Source organism: Diadema antillarum, unplaced genomic scaffold (genome assembly GCF_040938485.1).
Source record: "Diadema antillarum isolate AM-2024a unplaced genomic scaffold, OU_Dant_1.0 scf00000140, whole genome shotgun sequence".
NCBI lineage: Eukaryota > Metazoa > Echinodermata > Echinoidea > Diadematoida > Diadematidae > Diadema > Diadema antillarum.
Genome location: NW_027271029.1, coordinates 2035001 through 2050429, shown reverse-complemented (window position 1 = coordinate 2050429; position 15429 = coordinate 2035001). Strand labels below are relative to the sequence as shown.

Here is a 15429-nt window from a genome sequence, read left to right as displayed (position 1 = left end):
GCATCAATCAGTGCTTTGATTCATCTCGTATAGACGGAACTATTTCTATGGTTGACTTGACAATGAGGTATAATATTGGCGTGGAGCCTGACTATTAACAGTTTTCACCCCCGTTAAAGGTCATGAAATCATTACAGGATATTACAGCCTCCCAGCAGTTGACGCAGTTTTTCCATTCCAGTGGAAAATGGAAACTTGATAGTTGAAAATAAAAGTTTTTGTGCAAGTCAACTGACATGGGAAATTCAATGATATGATGAGGGCGCTGTTACATAGTGGATAAGACACTTGACTCCCAATCGGAGGACCCGAGTTTGATTCCCGCCAGTGATTTTTTACCACTATGTCCCTCTCGATCCAGTTGTATAAATGGGTACCTGGCAACGCTCGGGTAATGATAATGGCAGGGCCCTCTGGTTGAGCAATGGCAGTACTGGAGAGGCTACCCTTGATAAAGAAGACCTTATTATCATTATTATTATTACATTTCTTCTAATTTGCTAACTTATTCATTCATTTATTTGAACATATTTATACAGGGTTAAAACGATCAGATAACAGCTGTTTTACACATCGAGGTCCTATGCAAACATTGCAGTTTCTTACATAGATATTACCATAGTAAAGATAATAACAATAATAATGATAATGCTAATGTCTTTTTTATCCAGGGTAGCCTCTTCAGTGTTGCCACTGCTCTACCAGAGGGCCCTGCTATTATTATCACCCTAGCGCTGCCAGGTACTAATTTATGCACCTTGGACATGGTGGGTAAATTTAAAACATCACGTCCAAGGACGTAAGCACTGGGCGGGAATTGAAGTCGGGTTCTCGGATAGAGAGTGGGGAGTCGCTAAACAGATTCATCTGATTGGAAAATCAACTGGATGAGCGTTCGTTTTATCACAATCAGTGGAAATTACCTTTGCTTGATAAGACTTTCGCCTGCTGGCTCTGCAGGTTTCTTCAGATCGAGCGCTGTGAGAAGAACTTCCCACGGGCCGACGTAGCTGGCGCACGCCGAGGACCATGAAGTTCTGGTCTCGTTCGACGTCGTGAGCCTTTTCACCAACACCCCAATTGACCAATCCATCCAGATCGTGACGGACAGACTTCAGAAAGACTCTGAACTACGCAAAAGGACCAATCTCACAGTGGACGACATCATAAAGCTCCTCGAATTTATCTTGTCGACCACTTACTTCAGTTTTGACGACAAGATATACCGCCAGAAATACGGAGCTGCTATGGGCAGCCCTGTGTCACCCATCGTTGCAAACATCTACATGGAATACTTGGAAGAGGAAGCCATCGCCTCTGCTCATGACGACATCAAATCTAGAGTTTGGAAACGGTATGTAGATGACATCTTTGCCATCGTAAAAGCGGACACAGCCGACAGACTCAAGGCGCGCTTGGACAAAGTTGATGACACAGGCAGTATCAAATTCACTCATGAGCTAGAGGTTGATAACTCCATTCCTTTCCTGGACACCAAGATCACAAAAAGATCGGATGGCACAACCAAGATGGTCGTCTACAGGAAACAGACACACACGGCACAGTACCTGAACTTCCAATCACACCATCCACTCCACCAAAAAATTAGGGGTCTTCAGCACACTCAGCACACTGCATAGTCACTGAGGAGACAGACCTGAAGGCGGAGGAAGGATACATCCAGTCCTCTCTCAGGAAATGTGGATACCCTGGCTGGTCCTTCACGAAAACCAAAAGAAAAAAGGGGGAAAAATCAAACCAAGAAGAACTCACAGACCAAACCAACCAATCAGAGGAGGAAGCTGGTAACCATCCCATATGTTAAGGGTACCCCGGAATCCTTGCAAAGAATTTACCAGAAATACGACATCTACACAGCATTTAGGCCTCATAAGAAACTCAGGAACATCTTAGTACACCCAAAAGACAAAAGATCCATCGATGACCAAGCGGGGGTATACGTTTACACCAGATTCCACGTGGGAACTGCAAAAGAAGCTATATTGAAGAAACAGCCAGGAAATTCGGTACCAGGAAAAATGAACACAAACAAGAGGTGGACACAGTTAGTGCATCCTACTTCACGAGAGGGAAAAGAAAGGAATCCACCTCCCACATTGACAAGTCGGCCATCAGCGACCATGTGGCCAGTGAAAACCACCACATCAACTGGAAGATGTGTTCCATCCTAGCTAGAGACTCTGGGAAAACCTCACGCTGGATAAGGGAAGCCATTCACATTCGCAAACAACAAGGGAAAACCTTAATCGAGACCCGGGGCAATACTCACTTTCCTCAATATACGATCCCGTTCTCTCAGATCGGCGTGCGCCAGCTACGTCGGCCCGTGGGAAGTCCTTCTCGCAGCGCTCGATCTGAAGAAACCTGCAGAGCCAGCAGGCGAAAGTCTCATCAAGCAAAGGTAATTTCCACTGATTGTGATAAAACGAACGCTCATCCAGTGGGGAGTCGTATCCACTATGCCACAGCGCCATGCTACACTTTAAGAGATGTTACTAAAGAGAGACACTGAATATGAATGTATATTTAATTAAAAGGGTCACAATTAGCCTAGGATATTGTGATTGATGTTACTATTTTCCGAATCCTGTAAAACTTATATAATTGTAATGAATATAATTATTTTGCCAATGCCTGTGAGCGTTGTGCACCACCATAGACTTATAACACAGGTAAGTAGTGGGACATGACGTGACGGATTCCACAAATAAGGCATTTAAATTGTCCATCAATATCTATATTTTTTACTTTTAGTGAAAATAAAATAGTGTGCATCACATCGTTGAATTTCAATTCTGAAAATGCTAAACTTCCCACACTCCCATTTCCACTTCCATAAACTTTGTACGCAGTGAAAATATGCAAACGCAAAATATCACGGCTTAGCAATTTACATTGTCCTGAATATACATGTTTTTGCATGATTTTTTTATTTCAAATTTCACTTGTATTCCCTAAAAGCCTGCACTAGATTATTGAATATCACATTAACAAAAATGCAAAACCTCCCCTCGAGCTGGGTGGGATACCCCATCCAGGACCCTGTCCCACACCCTCCGTCCGCTCGGTCCATCTCCACAGACTTCATGAACAGTGAAGACGCACACGCAGAAAAGGAGGTGACAGATACAACACATAAACTATTCACATTGTCCTCAAATATGAATTTTTTCTTAAGTTTTGACCGAGAATTTTCTGAATATTTTTCCCTAAAGTGTGTACCAAATCGCTGAATTTCAGTTGTAAGGATGCAAAAGCTCCCTCGGGTGCGATACCCCTATAGGGTGGGATTCCCCTTCCACACCTTTCCCCTTCGGTACATCTTCATAGACTAAGTACACAATGAAAACGCAGACGCGGAAAAAAAGAGGTGACCGATATAACAATTAAGCAATTAACATTGTCCTCAAATATCATATTTCTTATTCTTTTTCCATTAAAGGACAAGTTCACCTTCATAGACATATGGGTTGAGTGAATGCAACAATATTAGTAGAACACATCAGTGAGAGTTTGAGGAAAATCGGACAATCCGTTCAAAAGTTATGAATTTTTGAAGTTTCTTTTCACTCAAGGCTGGATGAGAAGAATACTATAGTTTGTGATGTCACATGTGTACAACGATATAAAGAAACAACAAAGAAAATTCAACATAATTATTTTCACTTTTCTCGCATAACAAAAGAACGCTTGACTTCTCTCTTTCAAAAGGCAGGGGGAATAATATTAATTCAATTCAATTCAATCATTTATTGTCTGATTTAAAAAATACAGAAAATCTTCCTCCACTGGCAAGATAACAGAGCATAACACGACAAGAATAACAAACACATCACATATAAAAAAATGACTGATAATTAACAATTCGATACATCATCAAACGATATATCGTAACTGATTAAACTGAAATACTAATGAAATGAAGAGGTATGTTTAAGACTATAAAAATAGAACATTAGAATATACTATTGATGCATTGAATCTTTTCAACATGCTGACGTCTGACTATGACAAATATATATCAAAAATGCAAAGTCATAAATACAAAATTGCACAGGCCCTAAAAATATGTTGGGAGTGAAACATGTGTGATGTACATAATGTACATTATACAGAAACCCAGGGATCACACGTCACATGTGTGCCCAAGGCTGCGTTTATCAACTTTCCCCTGTTTAAACGGCTTTCGATAGCCCTTTCGATAGCCCTTTCGAAAGCTCTTTCCATAGCCCTTTCGAGAGCCCTTTCCGAAGCCCTGACTGCCTGTACTATTAATGTACCGCTTGTTTTCCTTTGAGAGTGACGAGTCATGATACAATGCCACATGAATCAATTGTCTTCCTATCTGTGAGACAGCTCCAGTTTAGCACATACTTCAAATATTTCTGAGTGGCGGCATGAGACATGGGATCGAAGGGAATGAGACTGTTGTTACTCTATTTCTCAAACTTTGTTGGTGAAACACCTCCTTGTTCCAAGCATATGCGTGCATTACACACAGCTGTATGTATACACCTGTGTACACGTACTCGCGTGCACTTTACGTGGCGCGCGTCTTTTCAGAAACCGGAAACGCATGGTTGCGTAACCGCAGTAGGGCGACCTAAAGGGCTTTCAAAACAGCTTTGCGTTTATCAACTTCGAAAGGCTTTTACAAACAGGTTTCTGATAACCTGTTTAGGAAACCTGTTTGGATCGTCACAAATTTGGGACTTTCGAAAAGGCTTTCCTAAAGGGCTTTCAAAACAGCTTTGCGTTTATCAACTCGTGAAAATTCCTTGAAAGCTGTTTGGATAACCTGTTTCTGCCGAGAAAGGAGAGTTGATAAACGCACCCTTTCGTAAAAGGCTTTCCTAAAGGGCTTTAAAAACAGCTTTGCGTTTATCAACTCGTAGAAATTCCTTGAAAGCTGTTTGGATAACCTGTTTCTGCCGAGAAAAGGGGTTGATAAACGCAGCCCAAGAAGAGCAGGAATAAGAAGGAAAGGATAGAGGTGGAAAAGGATGGAGAGGGTTCCATAGAACAGCTGTCTCTATGGGCACACATTGTAATACAGTGTTGTTATGCAAATATGCATGCACACGTATGCGAAAACGTTCCGTGATTATTCCAATAAAATAACAGAGTGCAACAATGAATGCTGCGTAATGTAAATGTAAATCACAGTCCATGTGTGCCCAGGAAGCAAAAGAGAAAAGATAGAGGGAAAGAAGCAGAAGATAGACGGGAGGGGGGAGGGATTTCCAGGAAAAGCTGCCTATGTGGGCACACATACAATGTGATATGCTTTACATGAATACATATATCAAGATTCCATTAGTCAATTCACAAAGGGCTGTAAATAACTTGTATAATGATTCATATCGATAAAAGCACATAGAATTCCACACTTATACATGGTGAGCTGTCTTTTAAAACCTGTCAATACAACAGTGTTATCCTATGATAATAATATTGCATTAATTACACTCAAAGAGTGCCCAGAAAAAGCAGGAATTATGAAGAAGAGAGCACAGGATCCGAGGGAAAGAAGAGAAATGGGGAAAGGGAAGAAAGGAGTAGGCCTCTCAAGAGAGATGTTTATCAAAACTCACAATGAATGCAGTATGCAATGTACATGCAGTTGAAATGCATGAATGAATAATATTCCAATGTCATTCACAAGACAGCCTTATAGTGCAACGGTGAAAAACAATAATAAGGCACATTTTATTACGCATGAATGAATGAAATTGCATTCATATCATTGATAGACTGTCTCATAAAAAAATATACAAATATCACAGTGATTATCTCAATAAATAATCGCCATTATACATGTATCACACTGCATGTGCGCCCACTAGTAGGAACCAAGAGAGGAAAGAAAGAGAAAGAGAGAGAGAGAGAGAGAGAGAGAGAAAGAGAGGAAAACAGAAAATAGAAGAAAAGGGTTGAGAGCTTCCAAAGAACTACACACGTGCGGGCACACATGCAACATAATTATCATAAAAGGCATTTGTGCAATATAAATATCATAACAAACTTTCCGGGTTCAAATTCAAATCTATCAAAACAGGTGGGCTATTGGAATTGACAAAACAGAATATTGAACGAGAACCAGTGCACCTCATCAGTGGTTCCATAAACAATCAACCGAACAGATTAAAATCATTTGACCACGCAATTAGCAATATCACCAGCATGGAAAAGGAATAACAGAATAACAAGGAAAGCTAAGGAACCAGAGTCACACAAGTACCCGAGAACAACAGAATTTGTAGAATAGAGTAAGAGAAATCTGGAAAAGAAGTACTGATAGAAAGAAGAATTAGCAGGAAGTACCAGGGTACGTGCAAAAGACACATGATATCCTTTACCGTTTAACAGAACCATTGAAGATGTGAATTAGCTTTAACATATGTCAGTAACAAGTCGAAGAAATGTGCACTTTATTCAAAAAGTGAAATTTTGTGAAATTCTCTTTTTATTTTCTATATATCGTTGTACGCATATGACATCATACACTGCAGTAGTCTTCTCATCCAGCAGTGAATGCGCAGATACTTTAAAAGTTCGTAACTTTTGAACGGATTGTCCGATTTTCCCCAACTTTCACTGATGTGTTCTACTAATATTGTTGCATTCACCCAAGCCACATGTAAACGAAGGTGGACGTGTCTTATTGTCCTCAAATATAATTTTTTCTTACGTTTTGATTGAGAACACTCTAAATACTTCCCGCTGTTTGTACAGTTTTCAGTTCTCCCAACGTAAGGTTCTCATATATCTTATATACCATTCATTTTTTCCAACAGTTTTACAAACATACTTTGGCAGGTTACATTACTCAAAATATATAGAACTAACTCCCAAATACACTAATTATCATTGATCACTTTTATAATATTTTGTTCGTCTTTAGTATGCGCTTTTCTTAATTTGTATATCACATTTTACATATTTTATGTGATGTTTGTTGCGCTGGGAGAGATGAACCAGAGGAGTAAAAATTTAATCTGAGAAAATATATAGAAAACGCTGAGATTTGCTTTACATCACCCACTGACGCTGATGAGCAGCAAATACTATTGTACCAGGAGAATAATAATAGTTCTTATCAACATCAGTATAAGTTGGGAAGTTATTTTGAAATTTTCGTGAGATGTATGGTTATAATGAGAGGTAAATACTTGCTGAAACCATGATCAATGAGTGAACAAGCTGAAGAGTGTAATTTGGCTAGAACTTAATTGCCCTAAATTCCATCGATTTCATACACTTTTCCCTGTTTAAATCGACACATATTTTTATAACAGTGACATATTTGGAACTGACAGAGAAAGAGAGAGAGAGAGAGAGAGAGGGAGAGAGGGAAAGAGAACAGACAGTCAGAGTCAAGGTTAACCCGCTGTAACATGAGCGACTTTTTTTTTATTTAGCTATAAATACACTTGACTTAGAAAAAACATGCAGATCGAGACAGGTCAAATTAAGTTGAATCAACATTCATTGGTTGTGTTAACAATGTTGATTTGAACTACGACATAGTCGGATATTGAAACAACAAATTCACAAAATAAATAGTTACATAACTTTGACTTCTTGGATGTCCGAGTTCTTGAGCAAGGTTCCCCTCAGCGCTGGTGTCTTCCAATGCCTTGGCTGTCTAGCTGCTTCCTTGATTACAGTACTCGGCTTGTTCTTTGGTTGACCCCCCGTAGACTTGGCCCTCAGCTAGACGTTCACTCTAGCTCCCTTGGCCTTTTAAACAGTCATGCTCGCCGACGTCGGCTGGAACCCGTTTCGAGCTACGACGTAGATTGATGTATGTGACGTGCTAGCTAAAATATTTCTCAATCTCTTGTTCCCAACAGCCGATACAATTATTTACCCTGCCCTACCAAGGTCAATTATCATAAGACCCAGACAAAAGTATGCCAGAAAAATTCACTTTACAAAACAAACTATTTCTAGACTCGCCTAGCCCATGCTATCATCCCCACTGTTTCTGTATCTCATTAACCTAATAAAACCTAACCTCACAGTCCGATGAGCTTGCCTGAACCTAACACAATGATGTAACACGGCATAACTGAATCCAATTAACTAAGTTGCTTTTATACTTCTTGTCTGGATAATATCCAGCTCGATGGAGGAGGCATTGATCTAATAAAATTTTCTACAAAGTCAAGACATCATATGTCTTCTTTTACTATGCACAAATGAACAAATATATTCCTTTCCTGACACCCGCCTTCTGAGAAGAGGGACATACATAGGAAGGTATTGACTAAGATCCAAGTCTCCCGTATAGTTCATGAATGTTCAAATTTTTGTCATCGTCGTGTCGTTTGAAGGAAAAATAAGAGTTATAAAACAACATGTTTCCCGTAATCGCGCATTCCTGTTGCTGCCTCGTTGCCCAGAAGCACTATAACATTACTACAACACTTCAGGAGTTCGAGCATGCCATACTCCCTGCAAACTGCCTTGCTTCGGAAAGTAATTCATCTGACTTTTAAACGGTCTTCCAACATTGAAAAGGAACTCATACAAAATAAAATAACACACACAAAAAAACACCAAACTAATACACATTAATCAACGTTTATTTGCTTCAGCGGATCTGCCTATTCCTGGTTCAATATAAAAACATGAAACACACATGCACAAACTGATTACTTCCGACAAAAAATAAGCACAATTGTCAGAGCTCATGTCAATTGAGGGACGGGTGTGGATGTGTGCCTGTGTGTGTGTGTGTGTGTGTGTGTGTGTGTGTGTGTGCGAATGAATAAGAATTGTTTAAGACGCCTCAGCAAAATATCTTGATACACTGCAGGGTGAATCTAATCTAATCATCTGGTAAAAATCGTTGGCCATAACAAGCGTGGTTTTTTTTCGTTTATTTGTTTTTTCTTTGTTTTTTAGGTCTAGCAGTTGCTTTTATCTGGGGGTCTTGTTGGACCATGTACAACATAACACAGCACAACAAAACGGAGTACGATAAAACATGAAAAGCGTGACATAACATTACATAACGTCACGTAATATCACAAAACAAGAAATAGTTACGAATGTACATGGGTGTTATAATCGTAGTAATAAATCTGTTTAGCACGCGATAGTGATAAGGTGGCTTAGAGAAAGAATATTATTTGCCTTTTACGTCAGAACGATTTCAAATGCTTATTGACAGAAATGATTTAAAAATGCCAACAGACATCTAGTAAACATCTGAAATTGGAAGCTCAAGGCGGTATCGTGATTATAGTCACAATAGTCACGATGATGCTGGGTCATTTCGTCACTTTGAAGAAGGCATTGTACACGTGTGATTTAGTGCACCACTTTACTGATGATTTTGTTCGTCCGCATTTTCCTCATCATTCCCCCCCCCCATTTCGCTCTCACCAAAAAGTTTTATTATTATATGAATCCATTTCACTGACACTTGGTGGAAGTCGTAACAGAATGTGTGCAGTGTGTCTACATCAACCCCTGATGACTTGAATAATCAAGGTTCATAGATATTCATTTTTTAACATGATTTCTCATTGTGGTCATGTACACACACATATATATGTATAGGATATATATATATATATATATATATATATATATATATATACATGTATATATATATATATATATATATATATATATATGTGTGTGTGTGTGTGTGTGTGTGTGTGTGTGTGTGTACATGCATGCGTATATTCAAAAGTGAATTATCACAATCCATACATATATATATATATATATATATATATATATATGTGTGTGTGTGTGTGTGTGTGTGTGTACATGCATGCGTATATTCAAAAGTGAACTATCACAATCCATATAGTTTTCGAGTACTTTCTGACTTCTATGTATGGACTTTATTTTCACAAAGTCGAACACATGACGGTGTGAACTTTCGATGTTATGATAATATTTCTTATGAAATCAATGAAAGTTTAATAAAGATAACGGCGAAAAACAAACAAACAAATCTGAGCGTGGCGTTGAGATTCCGTAAGCATCTCGGTCGGATAACCATGGAATGCATACAGGGGAAATAAAGTGGTCAGAGGCGTGTATAATACGACAGAAAACGTTATGGAAAGGTTGCATATTGGTTCATCAGCCATAATTTCCTAAAACCATTTGTGTGTTTACTTCGGGTTGTTTTGCGTGAAAGTGTGTACGAAGTTGTGGGTGCGCATGTCTTATTTGAAATTCATTTTCATCCCTCTGAATCATATCTTTCTATAGGCATCGGGTGAAAACAAATGCTGAATTCAGTTCTAGATTATGGAATTAACATTATTTATGCATTTAATTTTTGAACTCATTTTCTGTGTATCTTTGTGTGTATATTTGTGTGTATATTTCTGAAAGAGAGCATAGTTGATTATCTGTACCATACAGAAACAATAAAATGAAATGAAATGAAATTTCAATTTCACTGAATCATATCTTTCTCACAAATTGTGGGTTTTTCTAGGCATGGCGTAAAAACACAATGCTGATTTCAGTTCTTAGCTATTGAAGTTACATAATTCTTGTATTTTAAAATTCGTTTTCATCTCACTTAATCATGATTATCTTTCTCGCAAATCGAGGACTTTTCTAGGCATCGAGTGAAAACAAAAATGCTAAATTCAGTTGTAATCTGACTATTGAAGTAACAAAATTCATTTATTCTAATCATTTTCATCTCACCGAATCATAATTATCTTTCTCTTTATACTAATCTCACTGAATCATATCTTTCTCAAAAACTGGGGATTTTTCCATAGGCATCGGGTGAAAACAAATGGTGAATTCAGTTCTAATCTGTTGAAATATCATAATTTATGTAATTTAAAATTCATTTTCATCTCACTGAATCATATCTTTCCCACAAATCGTGGGTTATTCTAGGCATCGAGTTAGAACACAACGCTGAGTTCACTTTTAATCTATCGAAGTTACACAATTCTTGTATTTCGAAATTCATATCAATGTCACTGAATCATAATCTTCATACTCACAAATATGGGATTTCTCTAGACATCGAGTGAAAATAAAATGCTGAATTTCAGTTGTAATCTGACTATTGAGAAACATGATTTATATATTTTAAAATTCATTTTAATCTCACTGAATCATATCTTTCTCACAAATTGGGGTTTTTCAGGCATCGGGTCAAAACACAATGCCGAATTCAGTTCTAATCTGTTAAAGTTGCATAATTCAAACAACAGCCAAATGCATTTACGTGCAAATCAATGAATGAAGTGCTCATTGGGCTTGCTCAGTAACTCATCACGGGTCGCGTCAAATGAAAGTAATTGATTCTGCCGTAATAACGCAGTTCCGGCGTCTGTTAAATGTCACACAGTCTACATTAGTCTTTAACGGGATGTAACAGACCACTTGTTTCCACCCACGGAAGTAATGATGATTAAAAGTCACTTTTTTACTTTGGTATTTTTGTTGTATCTTTTATTTATTTATTTATTTATTTTGCTTTTTCTTCCGACAGAGAGGACAGCACAAGTCACTTTATTTTTGTTCCATTTTTTGTCTATTCAATTTGCTACCAAAATGTAAAATATATTGTTGTTTTTTGCCAGTCTTTCAGAAGAACATTCTAGGAAAGAGAATCGAAGCAAACAGCCAGACAAAATAACAATTTCCAATCTCACATTTTTGCAACGACTGGAAGGAGTCTGGTGAAATAATGGATCAGATATTCAAATTTCTTGTAGTGAAGAAACAGATTATGCAGTCACTTATAATAATAGTATCTTTGATCTACACTTTCACGGATAGGCCCTTTATTATGTAGCCCCTCAACATCCGATATTGACCAACACAAAACCAAAATGTTATCATTATGGCGTCACTGTCTTTCAAAAGAAGATGTTATATGAAATATCAAAACATTGGCCAAAATAAACGGCGACACCCCGTCAGGAGTTAGCCAACAGATTGTAAATGGGCGAGACAGGTGAGTCCTGTGAAAACGCCTTTGAATCTGATGCTGGGACATTTGACGCTCTATCTAGGACTATTTTGAAAATCGGTTCTTGTCATTGATTTTTGAAGTGTGAAATAAGAAATAAAGATGTAATTAATATTTTCCCCTGAGGAAATAAAAACAAGATATTCATTTCACCTTCTTCTATCAAGTAAGTGTCCGCATTTGAAATTCAGCTTGCATGCATTGTTTGTTGCTATGCCAGGCAGGCATTAGGCAATTTCTCTGGTTGTAAGGAACAGCATTTATTCTAAAGGCAGGTATGAAATTTAAATAGGTCTGTAACATGGTCATAAATGTCATCGTATGAGAGAGCAATTATGAGTAGACTCGCTTCTGGGTGACGGATAAAGGCATCGCATAATGTTGACATGTCAGGAGAGAAGACATGGAAAAATAAATAACTCAGCATAGGATATACCGCAATGTACTTTCTGGTCGATAAAGAGAGACGGTATACGTCGGCGTGCCCGTTGACAAGCTCGACATCGACCATCCTTTACACCATTCCATCCCGCAGACTGCAGATGCCAGTCCCGTTGCCAAGGCGACGGGGTCCGCGTCGCTTTCGTAACTCAATCCTTCATCCTCGGTCGGCATATAAAAACTTCCTTTCTCCTTTTTCTTTTCTTATACTAGATTACTCCAATCATCAGTATTGCTAACTTGGTTTTTAAACCCGGAGCAATGAGAGGACATACAACACAAAATACTAAACAACTTGAATTATTCAAGACGTTACAAGTGGGACCCTCCCAGCTCGCCTTTAATCGGCGTAATCAACTAATCGATGCACGTTTCTGTCACCTTTTGAAAGGCAGATTTAAGCCAGCCGCGCCGAAGGATAAGTTCTGAAGAGGTGGTATTGATTTGCGCTGAAATGGTCAACCAAAAATAAAAGAAAGTCTGTTGTCTGCGAAACAAACAAAAATACCCTACGTGTTTGAATTGTGTCCGGACGGGCGCGCGGGAAGCGGGAAACGGAGTCGCTGAAAATGTCAGAGACTGCGATGCGCAGTTCTGTGCGGTCGCCAAGGTGACAAAATGCCAATGACATTTGATGGACAGGTGCTCGACGAAAGAAATGCGGAAATCGCTCCGGTCGGACAAAAAACGAAAGCGCTAGATGTGATCACTCAACTCTAAAACAAAAATAGCCCCGTTCACCCGGCTCCTTTTTCCTTCAAATAACACACATTTCTTAATGAATTGAAATTGATGAATGTTTTTAGCCCCAGCGAGCCACTTAATTCACGTGGTTGTGCGTGTGTGCGGATGGGTGTGCGTGCTTTTATTTCCTTCTTGTACGTTTTACCTTTACCTTTATATACAGCTGGAATTCTCTTCGCATACCGTCATTTTCAATGGGTCAGGAGGCCTGAGGCCTGAAACACACTTCTGGCAAATGTTAGATGTGACGTGGATAACCTTTATCAAGCTGGTATGCATAAATTTGAATAAACGTCACAACATGGTTTATATCTGCATATACCGTGTCATGTAATGTCTCAGCCGTATAAACGGGCATTATAGAATCATACTCTATGGTTTCACCATATCTAAATACACCCCAAATGGAGTGCACACACCATATGCATAATGCATGTTTACTATAATGATACACATTTATTTTGAGAGGAAGAGAGAAAGGGAGGGACAGAAACATAATACTTTATCATGCATATCTAAGCGTCTAATTCAGTTTATAGAAAACAAATATTCTTTAAATACACACACACACACACACACACTCACACACACACACACACACTCACACACACACACACACTCACACACACACACACACACACACACATATATATATATGTATGTATAAATCATTATGTAAAATATCTATCAACAATAATATAAATATATATATATATATATATATATATATATATATATATATATATATATATATATAGTATATACTCCTAGATGGGTCATTTGGAAGACATTTCCATTTGTTTTATATGCAAATTTTAAAATACATGTTCAATGGCAATTTACGCAATGGAGACACGAAAATTGTCTCCTTAATGACCAGTTGTCTCCCTAATGAAGACACTTCCCCCCAATATGTCTCCCTAAGGTGCCAACTAGGGATATATATATATATATATAAGTATTGGAACAAGTTCACTCGGTTGACAGCAGGTTCATCCGTATTTTATTGCTACTCGGAGTTTCATGCCACCTCCATGAGGGGCAATCATCATCTTCATAGAAGGATAGAATCACCAAGTGTGTATATATATATATATATATATATATATATATATATATATATATCATATATGTCATAGAATTACATTCAAGAAAATTTCGAGGCTAACATCTTAGTAAACTTTTGTTATGATGGCATTCTCCTGTAGTTTTATTTTTCTTTTGTTCCCCGTTGGCTAGAGGCAATGTGTCCTACAATCAGACCAATTAAGTTACAAATTTTAAGGTTAGACAAGTATTTCTGCATTATCATGTTTGATTACATCAACTTATAGTATGTAGTTTAGTTATTATTGTTATATTTGTGTTTTTATTTTTTCGAGGTAAGCACAAGAAAAAAAGCAAACAGATGCGATGTGGTCTAATCAGTTGGATAGCTGATAATATTTATGACTACGACGTCACAGTTACAAAATATTTTTTGTTTGTTTGTTTGTTTTTTTGTTTGTTTGTTTCATTTCCATCTGAGAAGATGGATGGATAGCCCATATTCAGCTGCAATAGGGGATAGCTGCAAAATTCTGATAATTTCTTTTTATTGGACGAGAGTCATGAGGAAGTAGTCAGAATTTCATCTGCTGGAAAACAAAAACAAAATCAGGCGATAATTTCCCGAAAAAAAAAACGATATCGAATAAGACAATTCTTGGGATTAAAGGTAACGGTTAAGACTTCAATATAGATTATGGTCGGATGAGACCACAATGTCGGTGTGAAAATGATGAATGCTCATCATGTTATATGAGACAACTCCGAGTCACATGGCAAAGCACGGTTCGATCCTTTCCTCATTTTCCTAATGAGTTGACTTGGTGATGTGTTTGTTTGTCTGTCACCTCATCAGCTGATGGACGGGGCGGGACATTCATAATGTGTTGCCTAAACAACTTTAAAACAAAATGATGGTAATGATAATGATAATAATAATAATATAATAATAATGGTAATAATAATATTTATATAAATTGTTATTATTATTATCATTATTATCATTATTGTTATTATCATTATTATTAATATTATTATTATCACTATCATTGTTATTATTATTAGTAGTATTATTATTATTACTATCATTATCATTATCATTATTATCATTATCATTATAATTATTATTATTATTACTATTAGTATTATTACCATTATCATTATCACTATTATTATCATTATCATTATCATTATTA

At 37.6% G+C, this 15429-nt stretch overlaps 1 protein-coding gene across 1 annotated transcript in view; it reads left to right on the top strand.

Moving 5' to 3' along the window:
• The window catches only part of LOC139721246 (peptidyl-prolyl cis-trans isomerase B-like), a 73796-nt gene extending 66055 nt beyond the window's left edge, over positions 1–7741 (top strand). The window contains exons 5-6 of the mRNA XM_071632568.1: positions 5203–5282; positions 7725–7741. Coding sequence (XP_071488669.1) covers positions 5203–5282; positions 7725–7741 — 97 coding nt within the window. The remainder of the gene's footprint in view (positions 1–5202; positions 5283–7724) is intronic.
• Positions 7742–15429: the final 7688 nt, after the last annotated feature.